This window comes from Melanotaenia boesemani, chromosome 15 (assembly GCF_017639745.1).
Source record: "Melanotaenia boesemani isolate fMelBoe1 chromosome 15, fMelBoe1.pri, whole genome shotgun sequence".
Taxonomy (NCBI): Eukaryota; Metazoa; Chordata; class Actinopteri; order Atheriniformes; family Melanotaeniidae; genus Melanotaenia; species Melanotaenia boesemani.
Genome location: NC_055696.1, coordinates 2,352,674 through 2,373,740, shown reverse-complemented (window position 1 = coordinate 2,373,740; position 21,067 = coordinate 2,352,674). Strand labels below are relative to the sequence as shown.

The following is a 21,067-nucleotide window of genomic DNA, read 5'->3' as shown; positions in this document are numbered from 1 at the left end:
TTTAATCCATGTATATATAAATAAAAAAGTACCTAAAAATGACGCGAACATGCCGTCACGTGCTGCTGAATTAACAGTTGCCAGACTAAGTTTTATCACAGCGCTGCCTCTAGTGAAGGCAGGAGTAGTTCAGCCTCCTGACTGACAGTCACCGTTGCTCCTCTCTTCATTGAGAGTGTAATTAACCTCACTTTTACACATTGTAGTTATTATAAGGGGGAAATTAAGTACATATGACGTTAAAATATAACGCTTCAGACTGTCCAGCAACCGACCGGCATCAGTTGGGACGAGCTCGTCTGTAATTGGCTCAGTCTGGAGGGCTGCGCTCTGTCGGTAACTTACACCGTTGGGCTGACAGTACACAACACAGTCCGAGGTCGGAAGGCCTTGATGGTGAAATTTCAATTGAAAATCCCATAATAATTTCCATAAGTGAGGTAAGGGGACTTTTTTCTTTAACAACAATGTATTTACATTTGAATTTTAATGCAGCAGAGACGAGCCATATAGCACACAAGTATTATCCTCAAGCTAGCTTAGCTTTAGCTTAGCATTAGCTGCTAGTAGCATCGCTCAAAAAGCAATGGGAACAGTGTTAGCTCCTCTCTGCTAGTAGCTAGCTTCAACAAACCACCAAGAGGTTAGTGTAAATGGTTTTTTTAAAGCACTAAATAATTGCATTGAGCACGAAAGATAAATATTTGCCACGCGTCTTTAGACTTGTGTAAAATATGTTTTACATAAGTTAAAGTTGACGATAGTGAATACATTCAGTGATAAATTGCATAAACGTTAATCAGCTTTTATATTGTTAGCAACATGATTATAACAACTCCACCTTTTTTCCAAATTAATTTAGATATCATGTCTGTGAGCTAAAATATTGTGTAAACTTAAGCTTGAATAATGCATAAATTTATATTAATACCACACAACGAAAAACATCCTCTGTCATCTGAACTGTGCCTGGCTTTGTGTGTGTGTGTGTGTGTGTGTGTGTGTGTGTGTGTGTGTGTTCCTATAACCATTTACATGTAAAACTCCAAAAATTAGAAAATGGCACAAAACATAATTTATTTCGGTAACTCAACATTAAAAAGTAAAATAAATATCATATAGGCTCATTATATGCAAAGTGAGAAAGTTCAAGCATTTATTTGTTATGCACAATATTCCTATTTTTTGTTTTGTTTTGTTTTGTTTGTTTCACCTGTAAGTGCACAATGGGTCAGGACAAGCCCAGACCAGTGTTCAGGTGCGCTCTCTACACAGATTGTTTTGCCTTTTCCCACAGAGTTGAGATACAGAGAGATGGCAGACAGCACAGGGCTGCAGTTTGTCAGCTCTTATGCTTTTGAAGCCATGCAGAAGGTGGATGTGGTGCGCCTGGGTGCCCTAAGTGACCCAGAGCTGAGGCTCCTGCTCCCCTGTCTGGTAAGAATGGCTTTATGTGCGCCTGCTGATCAGAGCCAGTCCTGGGCACAGGACAAGAAGCTCATCCTCCGCCTGCTCTCTGGAGTGGAAGCTGTCAACTCCATTGTAGCACTTTTATCTGTGGACTTTCATGCCTTGGAACAGGATGCACGGAAAGAGCAGCAGCTTAGGTATAGTTGTCTTACCTTAGAATGACAGTGTTTGGTAAAGGATGACAACTTTTTTGGTCATCCATCATATCAGTCATGCGTACATTCTTTTTGGCTGTATACACAGTGTTTTGTCTTTTCTGGCAGGCACAAAGCTGGTGGCTCCAACGGTGAAAGCATCCTGGTGTCGCAGCTACAGCATGGCCTGACCCTGGAGTTTGAACATAGTGATCCCCTCAGGAGACTCCGTCTGACTCTCAGTGAACTCCTGGCCATCATGAATAAGGTACACTTCATAATTCAAGAAATTACATGACATTTAGATTGTTTTTTGTCTCTTAAAATAACGAAAAAAGATAATAAATTTTTTTATCCTACATTGTTCACAGTCGGCTCGATAAAGTTTTTACAGATAGTGTCTCTGCTTAGCCAACATTGATAATTTATTGCTAAAAGACCACAGACATGGTGGATTTAAAAGTTTAATGCCAGCCTCAATCTGAGCTGCAGCCTTTTTGATAATGTAGAAATGTGGGACAGACATCCACTGCGTACTCGAATAGTAAGAGACAAAGAATAAAACCAGGAACGATAAATGAAAGAATGATTAAATATCAGTGGAAACAGGTCTACAAGCAAAAAGACAATATTGCATATCTTTCTTTAATCATTTGTCAAAAGCTGGTATCTGAAATTACTCCCAATTTTCTGGCAGCTGCTGTCTTATTGACTGAAATTGGATATTTCTCTGTAGCTTCATCTTCATCTATTAAGATGACATAAGTGATGGATCCACGCAATCTTCTTTCTGTTCCCTTGTTTCCCAGGTGGCAGACTCCAATGGGGAGTTTTTCTTAAAGTCCTCTGAGCTCTTTGAAAGCCCGGTGTATTTGGAGGAGGTGGCAGATGTCCTCTGCATTTTACAAGCAGGTACCCAGCTCCTCCCTTGCCATTAGTTATATTTAGAGGTGCTTTGTAAATGGGAGTTTTTTTGATACCAGAGTGGATTTTACACACAGGTGTGCTTATTCAAGGTAATGGACTGAAGTTTACTGGTGACAGATTTTGTGGGTTGCTGAAAATTTATGCTGAAATAATTTCAATTAAGATGATTTCACACTTTAGGGAGTTTGGAACATGGCTTCATAGGACACATGTCTCTTGGCCATGTAAGCATACGCAAACAAGGAGAGGGGGGAAATATTAAATAGTTTAATAGAATAATAATATTTAGTATTTTTAGGACAGCATGTGCAGTAAAATATGCAATATTTGCACAAGTTATGAGTCCACATATTAAATGTTCAAGATATGAGGCACTGATTTCAATTGTTCGACAGTAAAGTTATTTAATGAACATGTTTTGAGGTACAGAGATCTTTGTATGAACAGTTTAGCTTATTTGGCTGCATCTCTTCTCAGTACCTATCCGGTAATGAGTACGATGACACTGCAAAGGGTCATTAAAGGCAGTTTAAGTTAAAACATTAGCATGTAAATAATAGAGCTTGAGAATTTATTGAAATAATTTTGGTACCGTGGACATATTTGCTGAAAAGGCATCACATTTTGCATTAACAATAAAAAATGAAAATCATTAGCTGTGTCTGTGCTGGTCAAAATAAACTGATAAATATTTATGATTATTGGCCGTGAAATTCTTCTGGTGCGTCTGTAATGACGGTTACACAGTTAAAAAAATAAGACGTTTCTCACTTGATGCAGTGACAGTAAAATTCATCGTCTGCAGGAACAAATGTCCATTAAAAGTTTGTACTAATGGTTGTATTGATCGGTCGTGGTTAGGAATTTAGATTTTTGTGTTAAGGAGTCAGTCAGTAGGGAGCATGTTTATGTGACAGGAGAAAAACTTCTAAAAGGACTTCTACTTGGCATGTTAATATATTAGTCAGAGAAATTGTGCAAAATGAAAACTCATTTACACTAACACACATTGTAAAGATTATTTTTGTAATAATTCTTTCATTGGAAAGAAAGAAGGAAACAGCATTTAGACTTCAGTCAGTGCTGTTTAAACCCACTGTGGTTCCTCACGATTGTCACCAGTTCTTATCCAAGAGCTCATGATCAGCAACATGCTGGCTTACATAGTGCAGTCATCCGTCCTTGTTATTGTCTAAATGTAACTTGTCCTAGTTTTGCTGATCTGAGGATCATGGTGCTGACTTTGCTCACAGGTACAGCTTCCTTTACATGTTCTGGCCTGCTGCCAGAAAAGAAAATGTTGAGAAGACCTTATATTGATTCCTTGTCTGGTATGCATGCACATACGAAGAGACATAAAACTGGAACAGGAACACAATTTTAATCCTGGGAAATGGGCCTGGGTTCTCTGCACATTCTCCCAACGGTCATCTTTGTGTGACAACATCAAAGTAAAAGCCTACGTTATTACAATCCAGTTAAAAACAAAGTTGCTCACGTTCACATATACTGTACAGGTCATTTACCACAAGTGGTTGTTGACAGTGTTATCGTGAACTTCATAATCCCAAGATACGTGTCTGTCAGCTCGGTGAAAAACAGCTTCCAGGGTTTGTTTTTTGTCTTTTTTTCCTTTTTCTAAAGATCGATAAAATTAGGTGAATAAAAACAGTCATGTAGGATATATGTATATATATATATATAAATAAAAATTTAGGGCTGTCAAATTATTACAATTTTTAATCAAATTAATCACAGTTTACAAATTAATCATGATTAATCACCATTCGTGACTTCCTGAAATTTGCTTGTTTTTACTGTATTGCATTAACAAATCGAGCTGGTGCACATAAAGCCGTCCTTTCCAGCTGAACCATGAACACACGCAGCGAGAGAGAAAAGCCGATCAGCTGATCACCTACAGCCATCATGATTCACAGAATAACATGAGAGGAGGAGGAAGCAGCTGCTGCACAGAGACGACCAGAGAGCTGCTAGATCAGACACGTTGCTGCAGGATAAGTTTAAAAAAGAATGCAGGAAAAGTGGAGTTACGGCTCATCTGGTCTCTCCACGTCCCGCCGTCATAACAGAGAAATGACGGATGTAAGGGCTCGCCATGTCACACATGCGTTTATTGTGTTGAAAATATTAATTCGATTAATCACATAAATTGGTTACCGCTGTTAACGCGTTAATGTAACGTTTGATAGGCCTAATATATATTTTAGCCCTAATGTATATATTTTTATGTGACAGGGCAAAAGATTTGTTTTTTTCTTTCACGAAAATCTATTAATAATCACGAAAAAAAAAAAAAGATCTCAGTATTGTTCAGAATCGTAGTGATTTTAATTTTGGCCTTAATTGTGCAGTCCTACTACATGCCAGGCCATATTCAGCTGCAGATGAAGCGTTGATGAGGAAAAACGCAGGTAAAGTTTTTGTGAAACCGTGTTAAAAATGATGAGTTTAGGTCATTTACTGATTGTCTCACATCTTTGTTCCCGTTGTAGAGCTGCCTTCCTTGCTGCCCATCGTGGACGTGGCGGAGGCTTTGCTTCATGTCCGCAACGGTGACTGGTTTCTGTGTTTACTGGTTGCCAACGTGCCTGACAGCTTCAGTGAAGGTAATTTATCTGCCTTCCAACAATGTGCAGGCTGTCAGCAGATAGTGTAAGAGAAAGTGCCGGTTATTTGCCGTTACTAAAGGTTAGTCAGAGTGCCTGCTGTTGCTGGGACAGGACTTGACTAAACCTTCCATCACAAACTTACTACGATGACTTTATTATGATCAGAAAGTTATTGAAGTGCTGTCTTATGTTTTAGCTTTTTTTACAAAGCTTTTATCAATTTTTCCTCTTAATTATCCTCATGTCACCGGCTCAAGGGTGTGTGCCTTTGATGATTAACATTCTTGTTTCTGATTCACACAGAGTACTCTGTGTGTGTATGTGTGTGTAGAGTGCCTGTTGTCTCCAGTGCCTCCTTATCGCACAGGGTCAGAGCAAAGTCAGTTGCGTATTTGTGTGTAGCGTAGCAGTCAACATCAAGAAATCCTTTTGGTTTTGTTCCCAGATGAGACTTTGTTTCCTTGGATTGAAATGTGGGGAAACATCAAGGCATTTTCAACACCACTGACTTAATTTAATTTTTTTTATTGCATTATAAAATGTTAAAAGTAATAGAGGTGTATAATTTCAGAACTTACCATAATCTTACCACCTAAAGCGTTTTGCTTGTTAAACGTTCAGCTGTGAGGAAGTGGAGATAAAATGAGTTGCTCCTTTGCTGAAAATGGTAGGGAACCACTGTGTCACCGTCAATGGTGTACATAAAGTTTGTTTTCACTGAGGATGTAGATGGTAGCCTGCAAATCATACTTTCAGGGATCAACATGTAAAATACCTGTGAGTGTCCTCCGGGGGTTAAAATGGGTGTTAAATCTTTCACTGCAGTTTGCAGAGGCCTGATCAAGAATGGAGAGCGTCAGGATGAGGAAAGTGCGGGTGGTCGGCGCAGGACTGAAGCCCTCAGGCAGCTCTGTCAGATGAACCCTTCCCAAGCTCTCAACATCAGAGCCATGGTGGTGAGTTGCACTGTTAATATAATTGCGAGGATCCTGCCTAAGGCCAGAGTTGTGCATAATCTGCAGCGTCTTTAAGAAAAACAGGATTTATTCTGGGGATGGATTCTCTTTATTATGTTGGAGGTGTCTCTCTTTCCACTGAAGGTGCATTTGTGCCACAGCTATTCTGCTACCATGTTTTTACCTACATTTCTCATGTGTAAATTAAATGAATACGTGTTAGTACTTTTTTCAACACCTCCTTTGCTGTGAAATGATTAAAAGAAGAAACGTTTGTATTGCAGGGTCATGACTTAATTATCTCAGAGTAATTATTTACTGTTAAAGTGGCTCTGCAGCTTTTCTTAATGACAAATTAATTTAAAGCTTTGCAGCGTTGCTTTTCCATCTCTGTATCACACTATTATAATATTAAGAGTTAAAAGCCAATATATGATTTTGGAAATCAAGATAGTTCTTCTGCTTTATATCACACCCGAAGATGGTGGAGTCATTTCTTTTCACTCTCGTACAATTATCGATTAATGGGCTCTATTGTGCCATCAGCTTTTTTTCTCTACCAAGATTGACTCACATCATGAAGGTTGGTAAAAAGGATTTTTCTCTTTACTGATTTATGCTGCAATACACTTTGTGCTGCTAACCCTGAGGGGAGAAATTTGTCTTCTTACTTCCTTCCTTCTCTCAAAGAGGTTACAACACTAGGTCATTTATTGTGCAAGGCCCCAGGATTTTGTGGAAATTCATTGCCTTGTGGACTGATGCATCAGCAGGACTCTTACGTGAAGTGCTTGGACAGTAGGGCTTGAGTTGACGTGATGCTGTGTTGAAAATTTCTCAGCAACGAGTGTTTCATAGATTGATCAGCATAACTGTAGATATCTAGTGTTTGTTAACATGGCTTTGCTTCTTTCCTGATCCCAGACAACAGACAGAGGAGGTGATAACATGCATGGTCACTCAGCATAGGATGCTATAAACCCATAGAGTTATGGTGTAAACTGGGATCCAGATAGTGAAATATTTGTTTTTTGTTTGTTTTTGGGCCAGTGCAAAATGAAAATCTGCCCAGTTTATTTTGTCTTATTATATTAATTGCTGTGTGCATCTATCAGTCAATTTATTTTTAAAGGGCTTTAACAGCAGTCACAGCTGAAGCAAATTTCTGTACAACTAAAAACAATTCAAATTTAATACAAAACATACAAATATTAAACAGGTAAAATCATTTCCAAACAAAAAAGAGATCAAGTTTAAAATTGAGTTAAAGGCCAATGAGTAAAAGCAGCCTTTAAAACGGTTTTCACAAATGGATCATGAGGAGACGGTGGGTAAAGATAAATTATTCTATAGTTTAGAGTCGTTGACAGAGAAGACGTTGTCCTCTTTAAGCTTCTGCTTTGAGTCTGGAAACCAGAACAGCTGATCAACTGACCTGAGGGACCAAGCAGGGGTATAACAGTTAGAGCCCAACCGATTGATCAGCTAGCTGATTGAATCGGCCGATTATAGCCCTTTTTAAAATAACCATGATCAGTCGAAGTTTTCCCGATTAAACGCCGATCATATTCTTAATTTATCATAAAACAGTAAATACGTTGATGTCGTTGCGCCGTTTGTCCACTAGATGGAGCTCTAACTCCATTCAATCCTCAGTCCTCGCTGCTAACTCCTGCAGCAGCTAGAGCCAGGCAGCACTACACAACAGTACTACGGCAGGTACTCTGATAACGATATTGTGAAATTAAGAATAACTCCACATGTCTCTAGTTTCACTTTAACTCTGTTTGCCTTCTGTACTGATAGAGACCCGTGCTTTGTTTTCGTCGGTCATGCTTCTCATTTAGGTTGCATTGCTAACCTAAAACCTAAACCTAACCTAAAAATTGCTAACCTAACTTAAGTTTGTTTATGTTAGCAATAACATTACTGTGGTTATACCAACCTAGCATAGCATTAGCTAACAGAACGAGCGTTCATCACTCCATCTCCTGCGTGCTGAGACGCATTTAAGAAGGAGCGATATGAATGCAGAGAGGAGGTAAAAAGTTAAATGATGAACATTACTAGAATATGTAAAATGTGATTTAACATTAAAGGGCATCAGAGGGATGCATAAATGATGTTTTCCCACTAACTTCACTCATTATATTGCTTATGTATAGCAAACACTGATGGTGTAAATCTAAAGATAAATTTATTAGTACAACTGGTAGCTATGTTAATACATGCTCCATAGAAAGAAAAATTCACAAGTGTGTAGACAGCCATTGTGGTGAAGCCAGAACGGGTTATGTGCTGTGACGAACCAGCTGCAGACATTTGAGGGACTGTCTTAAGGCGTCTGTATCACCGCTGTAGGCGCTGCATAGATCCAACATGCACCACTTCCAGACCTGATGTGCACCCCTGCTACCCAGACGGTTATGCGGATATACTCCCGTATGATTGGTCAGTTTGAAACTACAAGTTTCCAGATTTCTGGTTCTCTCGCTGAATTTGTGTAGTAACCGCCAACTCTGACCTGGTGAGTTTACTGGGCGATACCGCCCCTGCTGCCACCTTCAGATTAGGAGGAGAAACTGCAACACGACACCAAAACAACGCATACCCCCTACGCCCGTGTACGAGCGCACACTCACCAGCATCAGGTATACCGTAGCCCACCGCACGCAGACGCCGTGCGAGTATAAATCTGCCTTTACTGTATGGGTGCATACATGTGCCCATCCATCCATCCGGCCACCTGCCCAACAGAAAGCATATGGAAGAAAACAACATTTAAATCTGATTAGAATCACAGTGACCCAGCTTTCATCCAGCACCTGAACTCACCATGTCTTTGTGGCACTGTGTGAAATCTGGATGAAAATCAAAAACTGAAAAGTCTCTAAATCCCACATGTATTTAACAATTTGTGTGCACAGTAACCTTTTTGATCTCAGAAATGATCACACCTGTGAGGTTACACGTAAAAATCTGTCCAAAAATAATAATGTTTGTGTAATGTGTGTTTTCCCAGGTGGAAGAGTGTCACTTGCCTGGTTTGGGAGTGGCACTTACTTTGGACTACAAACCAGATACAGCGGATGAGGCAGTCAGTCCGCTTGTGTCTTATGTCAGCGGTCTCTTGCTGGGTACCAACAGCAAAGTGCGCACCTGGTTCAGTTTGTTCATTCGCAACGGACAACAGGTAAAGGGTGGAGGGTTCTCTTTATATGATGTTCTTAATGTTTTTTAGTTAGCAACATTGCCTTGAGTTAGACTCAAAGACTGACAGCTTCACATAAAATGGTTATTTTATATAGAGAGAGCACATTTTATTGCACCTAAAGTCAAGCTGCTTTACAGTAAAAGACAAATGATAGAAATAGTCATAAGTAAATTACAACATGGACAATTATAACTAAATAGTTATTATTTTATCTTTACCATGCAGGAAATTTCTGCATATAATCCTTACTTAGTGGGGTCTTGCCAAAATGTCCTTTAAATGTTGACGTGTCTTTATTATAAGATTTGAAAGATCAAACACAAAAGCAACCACTTGTTGTGTCATAGCGTCTGTCATGAAGGTTCAGCACCGCGTACCAGTGTGGGTTTTCTTTAATGTCACCTCTATTCCATTGTGTGTTGTGAGCTGCGGAATTAAATGTCACAAGTTTAAGCTAACATTTAAAATGCAATCCTAGCTATAGATGGGATCATGTGCTTTTTTATCTGCTCATATTTCAGCAGTTTTCTGCCTTTGACTGTATTATTTACAGTATTTCCCTCTGAGAAAAAAGCCTTGAGCTGAGTGGAAATGCACCTCTGAAACATGGAGAAATGTTTCATCCACCTTTAGATTCATCTGTTTTGTATTTTATGAATGTAAGATTCTGTTAGTACTTCCAGAAATTGAATGTCAGCCAATTAATAAATGAATCTACTGTTTAAGTCTTGGGAGAAAAAAGCCAATTATCCACTATGTCTGAGGTGATCACCTGTGTGGACGCACTGCATTTAACTCCTGTCTTCCCTTTCTCTCTCTGTGTGTTATCAGCGGAAGAGAGAAAGCAGCTCCGTGCTGTGGCAGATGCGTAGACAGTTGCTGCTGGAGTTGGTCGCCATCCTGCCACGCTCACGCAGCACCCACTGTCTCAATGATGACAACATGGAGGATGAAGGGAGCTCAGGGTACTCTGGCCTCAGGGAGGAGCATGTGGTGAAGGCCAGCGCTTTGCTCCGACTTTACTGCGCGCTTATGGGCATTGCAGGACTCAGGTAGGATGCACTTACATTCCTGATTTGTAGGATCTTAATTTTATTTATCTTTTTTTTTTGTTTGATTAAAATTCAGCTCTTTCCTCTTGTGTTTTTCTGAGATGTTTTAAATTGCTAGTTTAATTTAAAAAGTTCATATCCTCCATTTAATTCACTTTGTAGACCCACAGATGAAGAGGCAGAGCAGCTGTTGCAGCTGATGACCAGCCGACCTCCAGCCACTCCTGCTGGGGTTCGCTTCGTTTCTCTGTCCTTTTGCAAGCTGCTGGCCTTCCCCACGTTGGTCAGGTGCGTAAAGCTTGTCCTGTTATCTGCTTGTTATTGCTTTTGTTTTTTTAAGGACACAAAACAGTTGAGACCACAAAGCCTAGCTGGCCCTCAGTGGTATTGTATTTCGATTACTTAAGGATGTATGCCGACTATCAAAAGCCCCCTCTGTGTCTTGTGGCATTTGAAAGATTTTATCTTTTCATATGTAAATTGAGGAATCTTCTGTGTGTTTGTGCAGCACTCCAGAACAAGAACAGCTGATGGTCATGTGGCTCAGCTGGATGATAAAAGAGGAGGAATACTTTGAGAGGTGGGGAAAAAAATCTGATTTTTATAAATAATGAATCACAGGTTACATGAATGTGTGCATATTTGTTGTTGCTTTAGGCCATAAATCACAAATATTCAGGGATCTTAAGTGCTGTCAGTCAGACTTGAGCGTTAGCTAAAGAGCCACATGCTGATGGACGGTGTGGGTTGTTTGTCTCCAAACATTGTAATCAGTTTGTTGAAAATGTGTTTTGTGAGATGCTGGATTATCAATGAGCTTTAATGTCTTTCCTGAACTGCCTCTCTTGCATGTGTGTGCCTTCCTCCTCACAGTGCTGCAGGCGTGTCTGCTTCTTTTGGAGAGATGCTATTACTGGTTGCCATGTATTTCCATAGCAACCAGCTCAGCTCCATTATTGAGCTGGTGTGCTCCACTTTGGGGATGAAGGTGAGGTTCTGGGTGGGAGGGAGGGAGACATTGATCAATACATTTGTCTGGCTGACCAGGTATCAGCCCCACTTCTCTACTACAGCTGCAGAGAATATAAAGACCATATCACTAATGAAACACTTGCAGCATACACTTATCTAGCAAGACACTTCATACCCTGTGGCCAATTTTCCCTTTTATTACTTATTAAGTGCACTATTGTTTACACCCTGTGTGTTAAGTAGTTTTCCTGTCTCAGTGTATTTTCTACTAAGATGTGTAATGTAATTGGATTTAGAGCCTGTTTATTTCCACCCCAAAGGCAATCCTTTCAATTGAGTGCTGTGCCTGCCATGTAGAATTTTCTTATGAAATATGAAAGCAGCAAATTACAAAACGCCAGCGCTGCTGCCTGCAGGTTGTTTTCACTCACAGCAAGCCTACCCCTGTCAGTCTTTTTCATTGTTTATTTGTTTATTCTTGGGGGCATTTAACTTCTTACAGATTGCCATCAAGCCCAGCTCTCTGAGCAAGATGAAGACCATCTTCACACAGGAGATTTTCACAGAGCAGGTACGTGACGTGTCTCACGTACATTTTCTGCTCACAGTGACTAACTTCCTGGTAATTATCTGGGATTTAATTGTGGGCCTCATCATGTCTCATGTCACTATTTATTTTTGAGAGATCAGTTAATGGGTTTTTTGATCACCCAAACTTGCCTTGTTTTCAGAGACAAACTTTTGGGAAGTGTTTTGTTTTATAAATGACATTATCAGCAATCATTATCACACCCTGTGGTTACAGTCAGGCTGTTTAACAATGATGCAGGAGGGATAGTCCAACTGCTGTCATAGTTAAATACATTTATGTAAGTTTGCAGCTTTCAGTTCTTTTAATTTACTAATCTATTAATTATTTTTTATTTGGCAATTATTATTTTAATTAATAATTATTTATTGCCTGGTTGATTTAAATGTTGGTTAAATTTTAGATTTAACAGAAAGTGTCAGTATTGTCTGAAGATGAAATGCCTCATAATAATCGCTTAGCGCTGATGATTTTGTTTTCCTTGATAAGTCATTTAATCACCAAGCTTTATTCTGGAGATGCATAAACAATTTGCCTACAACTTGCCGAAGTGATAGAAACACAGTTCGCAAAAAACAACTAACAGATGCAGAAGGTTACTTTAATAAATGAATCAGTAAAGTACTAATACTACGAAAGTAACTGACCGGAGGCATGAAGTGGCATCAAACTGCACAGAAACATATGCTGATCTCTTTCCATTAACCATTTCCAGATATTTTCCATTGTTGCTGCATTGCTAATGAGCCTATAACTCCTGCTGTACAGGTGGTTACAGCCCATGCGGTTCGGGTTGCAGTGACCAACAACTTAAGTGCCAACATCACAGGATTTCTCCCCATTCACTGTATTTACCAGCTGCTTCGGAGCCGTGCCTTCACCAAGCACAAAGTGTCCATTAAGGTACGACGTGCACTATAATGATTTCACAGTTTCTTTGCTAAAATATAGAAGGATATTTTATTTTATTTTATTTTATTTTAAATGTTAAGTTATTTAAAGTGTTTTATTTTATATAATGTGATTATTTTATTTTATTTTAAAGGGATTAGGAATTAAATGACTACTTCCTGTTTCTTCACAGTTTGAGATGCATTATTTACTGAGTTGAATTATTAAGTAGGCAGGCCATTAAATTATTTAAGCAAAATGACGAAACTGCCCCCCAGAAAGTACCGCAATCAACTCAATAGCTGGTATATTTACTTATTCACCTGAGCTTCCGTGCTCTTAACTAAGTGTATTTATCTAAATCAGACTCTTTCATTGTGTTGCTTTCCATGTGTGAATCTTCCAGGACTGGATCTATCGTCAACTCTGTGAGACAACCACACCCATCCACACCCAACTGATTCCTCTTATTGATGCCTACATCAACTCCATCCTAACTCCAGCATCCAAAGCCAACCCTGAAGCTACTAATCAGCCTATCACTGAGCAGGAGATCCTCAGCGTCTTCCAGAGCTCTGCAGGGGTGAGTCATTCCACAGTCTTCCACTTTGCTCTTCCTTTTCCACATTCACACTGCGATGATCCAGGTTCCTCTTATCTCAGTGACATTTTCTAAAAATCTTTTTACCTCAGCCCTCTGGGAAATGAAACCATCTTGAAACTGTTCTGCTTTGTTGATTTAATTTTTATAGATAGAACTCAGCAACCACACACTACTTTATTCCTGTTCTTCCCTAAATTTGTACAGACTGAGTGAATGTTTTAACCTGTAAAGCATTATGGATGTTTAACATCATATAACCAGTGAGTTACTGCTACAACACAACAATCAAATCAAAGGTTTAAATTGTGTTTACACAAAATTTAAGTCCTATTTTCAAGATGGAGTTGGTTATGAAATGAAATTCTGATTTAGAGAACCATTTCTCAAGTAATCATCCTTAAATTCAGTGATTATGCTTAGTTGCCTTGTGCTGACAGCCTTTGAACCATCATTATTTTTGCCTCTCTCTTGCTTAGCAAGGGGACAGTAGTCGAGGAGGACGACAGCGCTATTCCATCACCACACAGCTACTGATCCTTTACTACATCCTGTCTTTTGAAGAGAACCTGCTGGCTAGCACTAAACAGCTGGGTACGTATAAGATAACTGCCAGCTGCATCCCAACAAAAACACGACCCAGTGACACTGCTTATTCTCTCTGTCTTTGCCACTTTTAAGTACAAGCATTGTTATTTGCTTCTCCAAAGAATGCTTTGACAGCTCTTGACAGCAAGAAAAGAAAGGAAGCTTTTGTCCTCTGTTAAGTTGCAGGAGACACTCTCACTCTGGATCGGCAGCCATTCATCTTTTTCTCTCTTGGCACTGAATGTTGGCTGCTTCATAGAGAATGAATGGATGGCTGACAAAGAGCCAAGCACAATGTGCTGCAGGAGCAAAGCTTACTAGGACAGGCTTAGGTTAGATTGAGCATTAACAGTTAGGCTAGTCAGTGTTTATTGTCTAACACAGCGAACTCTCCTCTTGCCCTTCATTAGGCCAGATTTATGTGAGAGTTTATGCTCATCTTTTTAATTGCTTTGTTTACCCAAGTGATCCCACAGCCTTCAAGGAGGGAGTAATGAAGCCCATCAGCAGTGGTAATGAACCCACATCAATGAAAAATCACTTCTGCGTTTCCTTAACGCATTGGCACAGTGGCACTGGTGTCCTTACACAACCATATAAAACACTTGTCCTCCTTCTGCTTCATGTACTCGCTCTGTTCACTGTTTTACCATCTGCGCTTCATTCACTTGTGTTTTTAAGCACTGATGCAGAGGAAGCCAAAGTCCTACTCAGCAGCTTTGATGGACCAGATACCCATTAAATACCTGGTTACCCAGGCCCAGGGGCTGCAGCAGGAGCTGGGGGGTGAGGACAGAAATGTCTACAACCATGTTTGTTATACTATATGCACGATAAGAACAATGAACATCTATCTCAAAGCTTAATTATTTTGGATAGTAAACCAAAGAAACTCGTGGCTGATTTCAGGTCTGCACTCTGCCTTGCTGAGACTTCTTGCCACCAACTACCCCCACCTGTGTCTTGTGGAGGATTGGGTGTGTGAGGAGGAGGTGACTGGTACCCTGCCCCTGCTGAGGAGGATGATGCTTCCCACCAATACTTGTAGATACACTCAGAACCAACTTCACCAGGGTAAGCAAGCTGTGAATAATGAGGCAGAAATGTCTCACTGGGAAAGAAATACAAGATGCTCTGGAATTCTAAGACGAAGTCTCTCCCCACCACCCCCAAGCCTTCCAGAAGTTGCCATCCAGCAGCCCCAGGCTCATGCAGATCCTGGAGCATTTAACACTGCTATCACCGGGAGACCTGATCCCTTATGCAGAGGCCCTCACAGCCAGCATGGCTCTGCTGCTGGAGCCTGCTGTGCCCCGCCGCATACTGCAGACCCTCAACAAGCTCTGGATGGGTCTCAACACTGTGATGCCCCGCAGGTACAGGCTTTGAACATAACTGATCGTCTGGAGCGATAGCGTTGCTTTTACAAGAGAGCAAGTTTTACATTTTCATCATTTTAGATCATGTCTGTTTTAATGGATTATTGGCATCACTTGATTGTAGGGAAATCTGAATTACCCTAAAAGATATCTAATTAACTACAATTTGGGATATTTCCCTTGACTTCTCCCCTTTTGTGCTATTGGTATCTCTAGTTGTTTCTAGTAAAAGGTAAAATGTTTACAGTAGGAGTTGTTGCCATTAACTGAAGGCTGCTTGATTATTGTATGAATAGTTAAAAAACTGTTGAGCAAAGTAACTGTGTCAGCTTGTGTGAAGTCTTCTGAGAGACGAGGGTTACCCTCAGTGCCACAAGGCCTGAGGGAGCACAGTTACCTTAAGCTACGAGCAGACATACTACTGATCTAAAAGCGGCCTGTAACAAGAGGAGCTTAGAAGAAAAAGGCTCTGTAAATGTAAGGGATTGTTGCCCCCTTTACCCTCTTTCGTCTCATCCTTGCTTCCTCTCCTATGTTGAGTGTTGCAGAGAGGAAGGCGATAGCAGCCGTGAAGAGTCTAGGAGGGCAGCCGTGTCAGATTTCACATAGATCCACTGACTGATGTGACTATGCAGGCTGCCTGAAGGCTTAGAGCTCTAAGAGTACCTTCTGTTCAGAGATCAACATTGGTCTGATAAGAGGGATTGAGGGTGAAATGCAGTAAATTAAGTACCAAAATTAATACAGTTGATACAGAAGTGGCCCTTACATTGTGCTTATACTTTTGGAATAAAACTGTTAACAAGGAAGAAAAATAGACTGATAAGTGTAAATCTCTGGCTCCATTAAATTTGATGTGATAAGAGTAAAAGTTGCTTCCAATGTGTTTGTGCTGCAGGTTGTGGGTTATGACAGTAAACGCCCTCCAGCCTTCAGCTAAGCTGCTTCGGCAGCAGAGGTACACTCAGAATGACCTGATGGTTGATCCTCTGATTGTTCTGCGCTGTGATCAGAGGGTGTACAGGTAAATACTGGTCCAGTTCACATTCTGAAAAGGCTGATAAAGACAACAAATAGTGGAAATACAGACTGATGGAAATTAGACTAATGTGTAAATCTCCACATATTTGTCAATGACCATTTCACTGATTTTGTTGTTGTTGTATCCAGGTGTCCTCCTTTGATGGACATTGTCCTACACATGCTCAATGGCTACCTGCTGGCCTCAAAAGCCCACCTACAGTGCCACCTGAAGGAGACGGCTGACTTTGATCGGCAAAGTCAGACTGTTTCAAACCTGGGGGTGCCGGGACAGCCGGATACACCTGAGGTCACCAGGGAGGAGCTGAAGAATGCCCTTCTAGCTGCGCAGGTATTTTAACCACTAACCAATATTCACAAGCTTGTGGAAGACTATTGACTGTATCTTCAGTCCACAGGATTTTAGTAAATATTTCATCAAGTAACAAACTTGGAAACTTGTGTCTGTTGAACTCCAGGACAGTGCAGCAGTTCAGATTCTCCTGGAGATTTGTTTGCCAACCTCAGATGAGCAGCATCTGGGAGCCACCACAGAGAGTCTTTTGAAGAGGATTCAGAGCCCCATGCCAGGGAAATCAAAGCAGGAAAGCATGGGGCCGGCAGCCCGGGGGGTCGTAGAGGACCCTGAACCAGAGGGAGGCCTGCTGAGCGACTTACGGGAGGTGCGGTGTCTCATCTGCTGTCTGCTGCATCAGATGTTCATTGCTGACCCCAACATTGCCAAGTTGGTTCACTTTCAGGTAAATACAATAGATGCATTTTGTCATTCCCACTTTACTGCATCATCTCCCTTTAAAAAGAAAATATTTTAACTTCTCCTTGAAGAAAAAAGTCATGTTGACTGCATTAGTCATCACATTCTGCCACAGCATCAAGTAATAAGTGATTGCAGCTTTTCTAGAAGTATCAGACAGCCATATGGTGGACTTCGTCAAACCAATCCGTCCTGTTAGACTAATCCACCGTTATCCACACCGCTAAGCACAAGCTGCTGTGTGCTTGCATCCACTCACACAAATGTCAGATTGTACTCGTGTTTGTAAATGACCACTTAAATAAATGATCTATTAAAGTATCCTTGAAGTTATTTTATAAGCTACTAATTCCTTTTCTTTACTTTTCTGTCAGGGTTACCCTCAGGCTCTGCTGCATCTAACTGTAGCAGGCATCCCCTCCATCCATATCTGTCTGGACTTCATCCCAGAGCTGCTGGCCCAGCCCCAGCTGGAGAAGCAGGTGAGGCTTTCAGACTTTCCCTCCCCTCTCTTTTTTGGTATTAAATCCTATCATGTATTAAGCTAGGGCATCTCTTACATTGCTGTGCTTATTTTTTTATTTATTCAAGAGTTCTGCTGGGGGCTCCTCACTGCATATATGCTTCTTTGCTAAATAAATAATTGGTGTCAGACTTGCAGCTCATGTCATTGTGCTTGTCCTCACAGATCTTTGCCATTCAGTTGCTCTCATACCTGTGCACCCAGTATGCCTTACCCAAATCCCTGAGCGTGGCCAGGTTGGCCATTAGTGTCATGGGCACTCTCCTGACAGGTCAGCAAGCATCTTTCCTCATACTTACATCTTGTTAGATTCACAGTCTTAGTTGTTGCTTTTGCTTCCAAATTATTAGATATGCTCCCAGAAAACACAGTACATCACAGTTCAGCTTTGCACAGTTTGTCCAAAGGTTTTTTTGCTGTAGTTCGATGCCACCATCTGGCCTTCATCTGATAGTGCAGCACCATGCACTAGACTATTACACAAGTACCTCATGTTTGCACAGCTCGTGTGTGTATTCTAAGTATGTTTGTGTTCTGTTTTATAGTGCTGACTCGTGCCAAGCGTTTCTCCTTCTTCATGCCAACTCTTCCGTGTCTGGTGGCTTTCTGCCAGGCTTTCCCTCCGCTCTATGACGATGTGGCAGCTCTGTTGGTACAAGTGGGCCAGGTTTGTGCTTCTGATGTGGCCACCAAAGCCAGGGACATCGACCCTCTCATCGCTCGTAAGTACATTTTATCATTTTTGGTTGGACAGTAATTTGAGATCTGGTAATATTAAGGTATTTTTATTCATTGGCTTACATTCACAAGTTTTCTTTCGTTGTTTGGATCATCACACGTTTAGGAATCTACTGTAGCTTTGAGATTGGATGTAAAGTCTCTCATTACATCATATAAGCTTATTCTAAGTCCACAAATATCAAGAATATTTCATCTTTCATCAAATTATAAAATCTTATAGTTAAGAAAAAGACAGACAACACAAGCATCTTTTTATTTAATTTTTTTTAGGTCTGCAGAATCTGAAACAGAAACCTCAGGAGGCTGTGCTTCCAGGGGGGGGCTCCTCAAAGCCGACTTTACCCCACAAGACAGCAGAGGAGTTGGGTGGAGCTGACCCCGATGTCCAGCTCTGTTACTGCATCGAAGCCACCTTCATGGACATTATCAGCTCCACACTTCACGGACTATAGAGCAGACATGTTTTATTTGGGAGCAGAGGGATTTCACTTTAACCAACAACCTCAAACACTGCCTCTGAAAGATGCGGTTAAGAGGGCTCCTGTCAACAGAAATCAATCAGCTGCAACAAACAGACTCTACTGTCGCCTTTGTTAAGGGCCTTCAGGTAATGACAGGTCGTAGCTTCCTCTCATTCTGTGCCACATGGGTCACCATATCCATTCTAGTCAGCTCAGTCTGGACTAAAGCTTTTTGTGTGAAACTAAGTATGTCATTATTTGGATTGTACTTAGAAGATGTGTGAAACTGCTCTTTCACAAGTTGTACAAAGCACTAAAATAAAGAATAGGTTGAAATTTTTGAACATGAAAAGCTTATTTTTCTAATTTGTGACTCTTGTAACTTTTGCTTTAAAGTGCTAAAATGAAAGTTTTGCTTTTACTTTTGTACTGTATTTGTTTGTAATAAAACATTGGAAATATTTGACTCATGGGGTACTCATACTGGTGGCTTTTCTTTAAAGTATTCCCTCTGGATCGCTCAGTGACACTCCTCCATGTGGTCCTCAGACTCCTGACCCATCAAAGAAACCACAGCTGGCAGCTGTGATGCAGCTGTCCAGATGAAAAGCTTCCTCTCTGAATGTGAGAGACGACAGTTTCATGGTTTTCTTCACTCAGCTTCCCACTGTGTGGTCGGAGCCGACAACTGATGACTGTCAGTCATCCCTCACCTTCACCATGACATTTACTCCACCTCACACTGAAGGCAGTACATTTCAGGCCTGTAAATACTGCAGCTAATTTTATCCTTAATGTAAGTACCAGATAATTTATTCAAATAGAAAGTTTTGACAGGCAAAACACAGTTTGTATTTTAAATTCTCCATAATTTAATTCCACATGGCTTTGAATTGACAAAGTTTAAATATGATTGAGTTAAATTTTTGACTCAAAATCCATTTTTAATATTCGGTGTGTTCAGTTTGAACCTATTCAGTGTTAAAATCATTTCCATGTAGAAAAGATTAAAGTTGCTGATTTTTATTTAATTTATGGTTATATCAAATTTTCTTAATTACATTAGAATATTACTTATAACACTAAATACAAATAAAACATGTAAATAACATGAGAAAGTGTACTTCTTTGGAGAAAATGTGGATCCCAGTGCTGGTGTCATGTTCAAGATTTGAATAAGTATTTATTCTATCACAACACCAGCTTTCAATTAAAAACAATTATCAGTTATAAAATAGCAAATCCAGTTAGAAAAGGAGAAATTATAGTCGTGTGCATCATGAGAACACAGAAGAATTTACATTAGATGTGCAGATATTCACCCTTTAGTTTTTAGAAGGTCTGGACTTATTGTCCAGGAGGCACTTGGAGTCTGCAGAGCCAAACATGAAAGCAGATCAGCTGACACAACAAAAACACCAACAGTACACTCTGTAATAAAGTACACACAAGACACAATCAGTTCACTCTGTAATACACTGAAACAACACGGGGCACATAGCTACTGGTCCACGTGCAGCAGTCAAGATTTAGTGTTAGAGGTTTAAATTAGGGCTAGACGGCTCGATCCAAATATCTTTATAAAACTAAATTTAGATTTCTCAGTTCTGATTATGATCATAATCCTGATCAATAATTAAAGGCATCAGATCGATACCAAGTCTTGCAGCATCACCCAGTACACTTTTATTTATATATTATTCTTTATTAATCCCAAGCCGGGAAATTGTTTCTCTGCATTTAACCCATCCTAGCTGCTAGGAGCCGGGGCTGCCAGATTCCAGCACCCGGGGAGCAGTTGGGGGGCGTTGCTCAGGGGTCCACAGTGGTTTACCTTAGTTGCCAGCTGGGGGGGACTTGAAACCCAAGTTCTCCAGACACAAGTCCACCTCTGTAACCACTAGGCTACCACTCCCTATAGAGCAGTGTTTCTCAATCCTGGTCCTCGGGGACCACTGCCCTGCATGTTTTAGAGATGTCCATCTTTAACACACCTGACTGAAATGAATGGCTCGTTAGCAGGCTTGCAAAGAACTTGACAAGCAGTTCAGTTAATCTGAATCAGGTGTGCTGGAGTTGGAAAGAACCAGAACATGCAGGGCAGTGGTCCTTGAGGACCAGGATTACGAAAGACTGCTATA

General features: G+C 40.5%; 1 protein-coding gene across 1 annotated transcript; it reads left to right on the top strand.

Annotated features, from left to right (window-relative positions):
• The first annotated feature begins 108 nt into the window (after nucleotides 1-108).
• Nucleotides 109-19,394, top strand: ints2 (integrator complex subunit 2). Its single transcript, XM_042008646.1, has 25 exons — nucleotides 109-440; nucleotides 1,298-1,607; nucleotides 1,734-1,872; nucleotides 2,414-2,516; nucleotides 5,048-5,161; nucleotides 5,990-6,120; nucleotides 9,143-9,313; nucleotides 10,166-10,386; nucleotides 10,549-10,674; nucleotides 10,895-10,966; nucleotides 11,260-11,374; nucleotides 11,861-11,929; nucleotides 12,716-12,850; nucleotides 13,245-13,421; nucleotides 13,919-14,033; nucleotides 14,709-14,813; nucleotides 14,937-15,101; nucleotides 15,202-15,403; nucleotides 16,305-16,430; nucleotides 16,577-16,778; nucleotides 16,906-17,187; nucleotides 17,576-17,683; nucleotides 17,890-17,995; nucleotides 18,270-18,446; nucleotides 18,736-19,394. Exons 2-25 carry the CDS (start codon nucleotides 1,315-1,317, stop codon nucleotides 18,915-18,917), a joined length of 3,636 nt encoding a protein of 1,211 aa, XP_041864580.1. The 5' UTR covers nucleotides 109-440; nucleotides 1,298-1,314; the 3' UTR covers nucleotides 18,918-19,394.
• The last annotated feature ends 1,673 nt before the right edge of the window (nucleotides 19,395-21,067 follow it).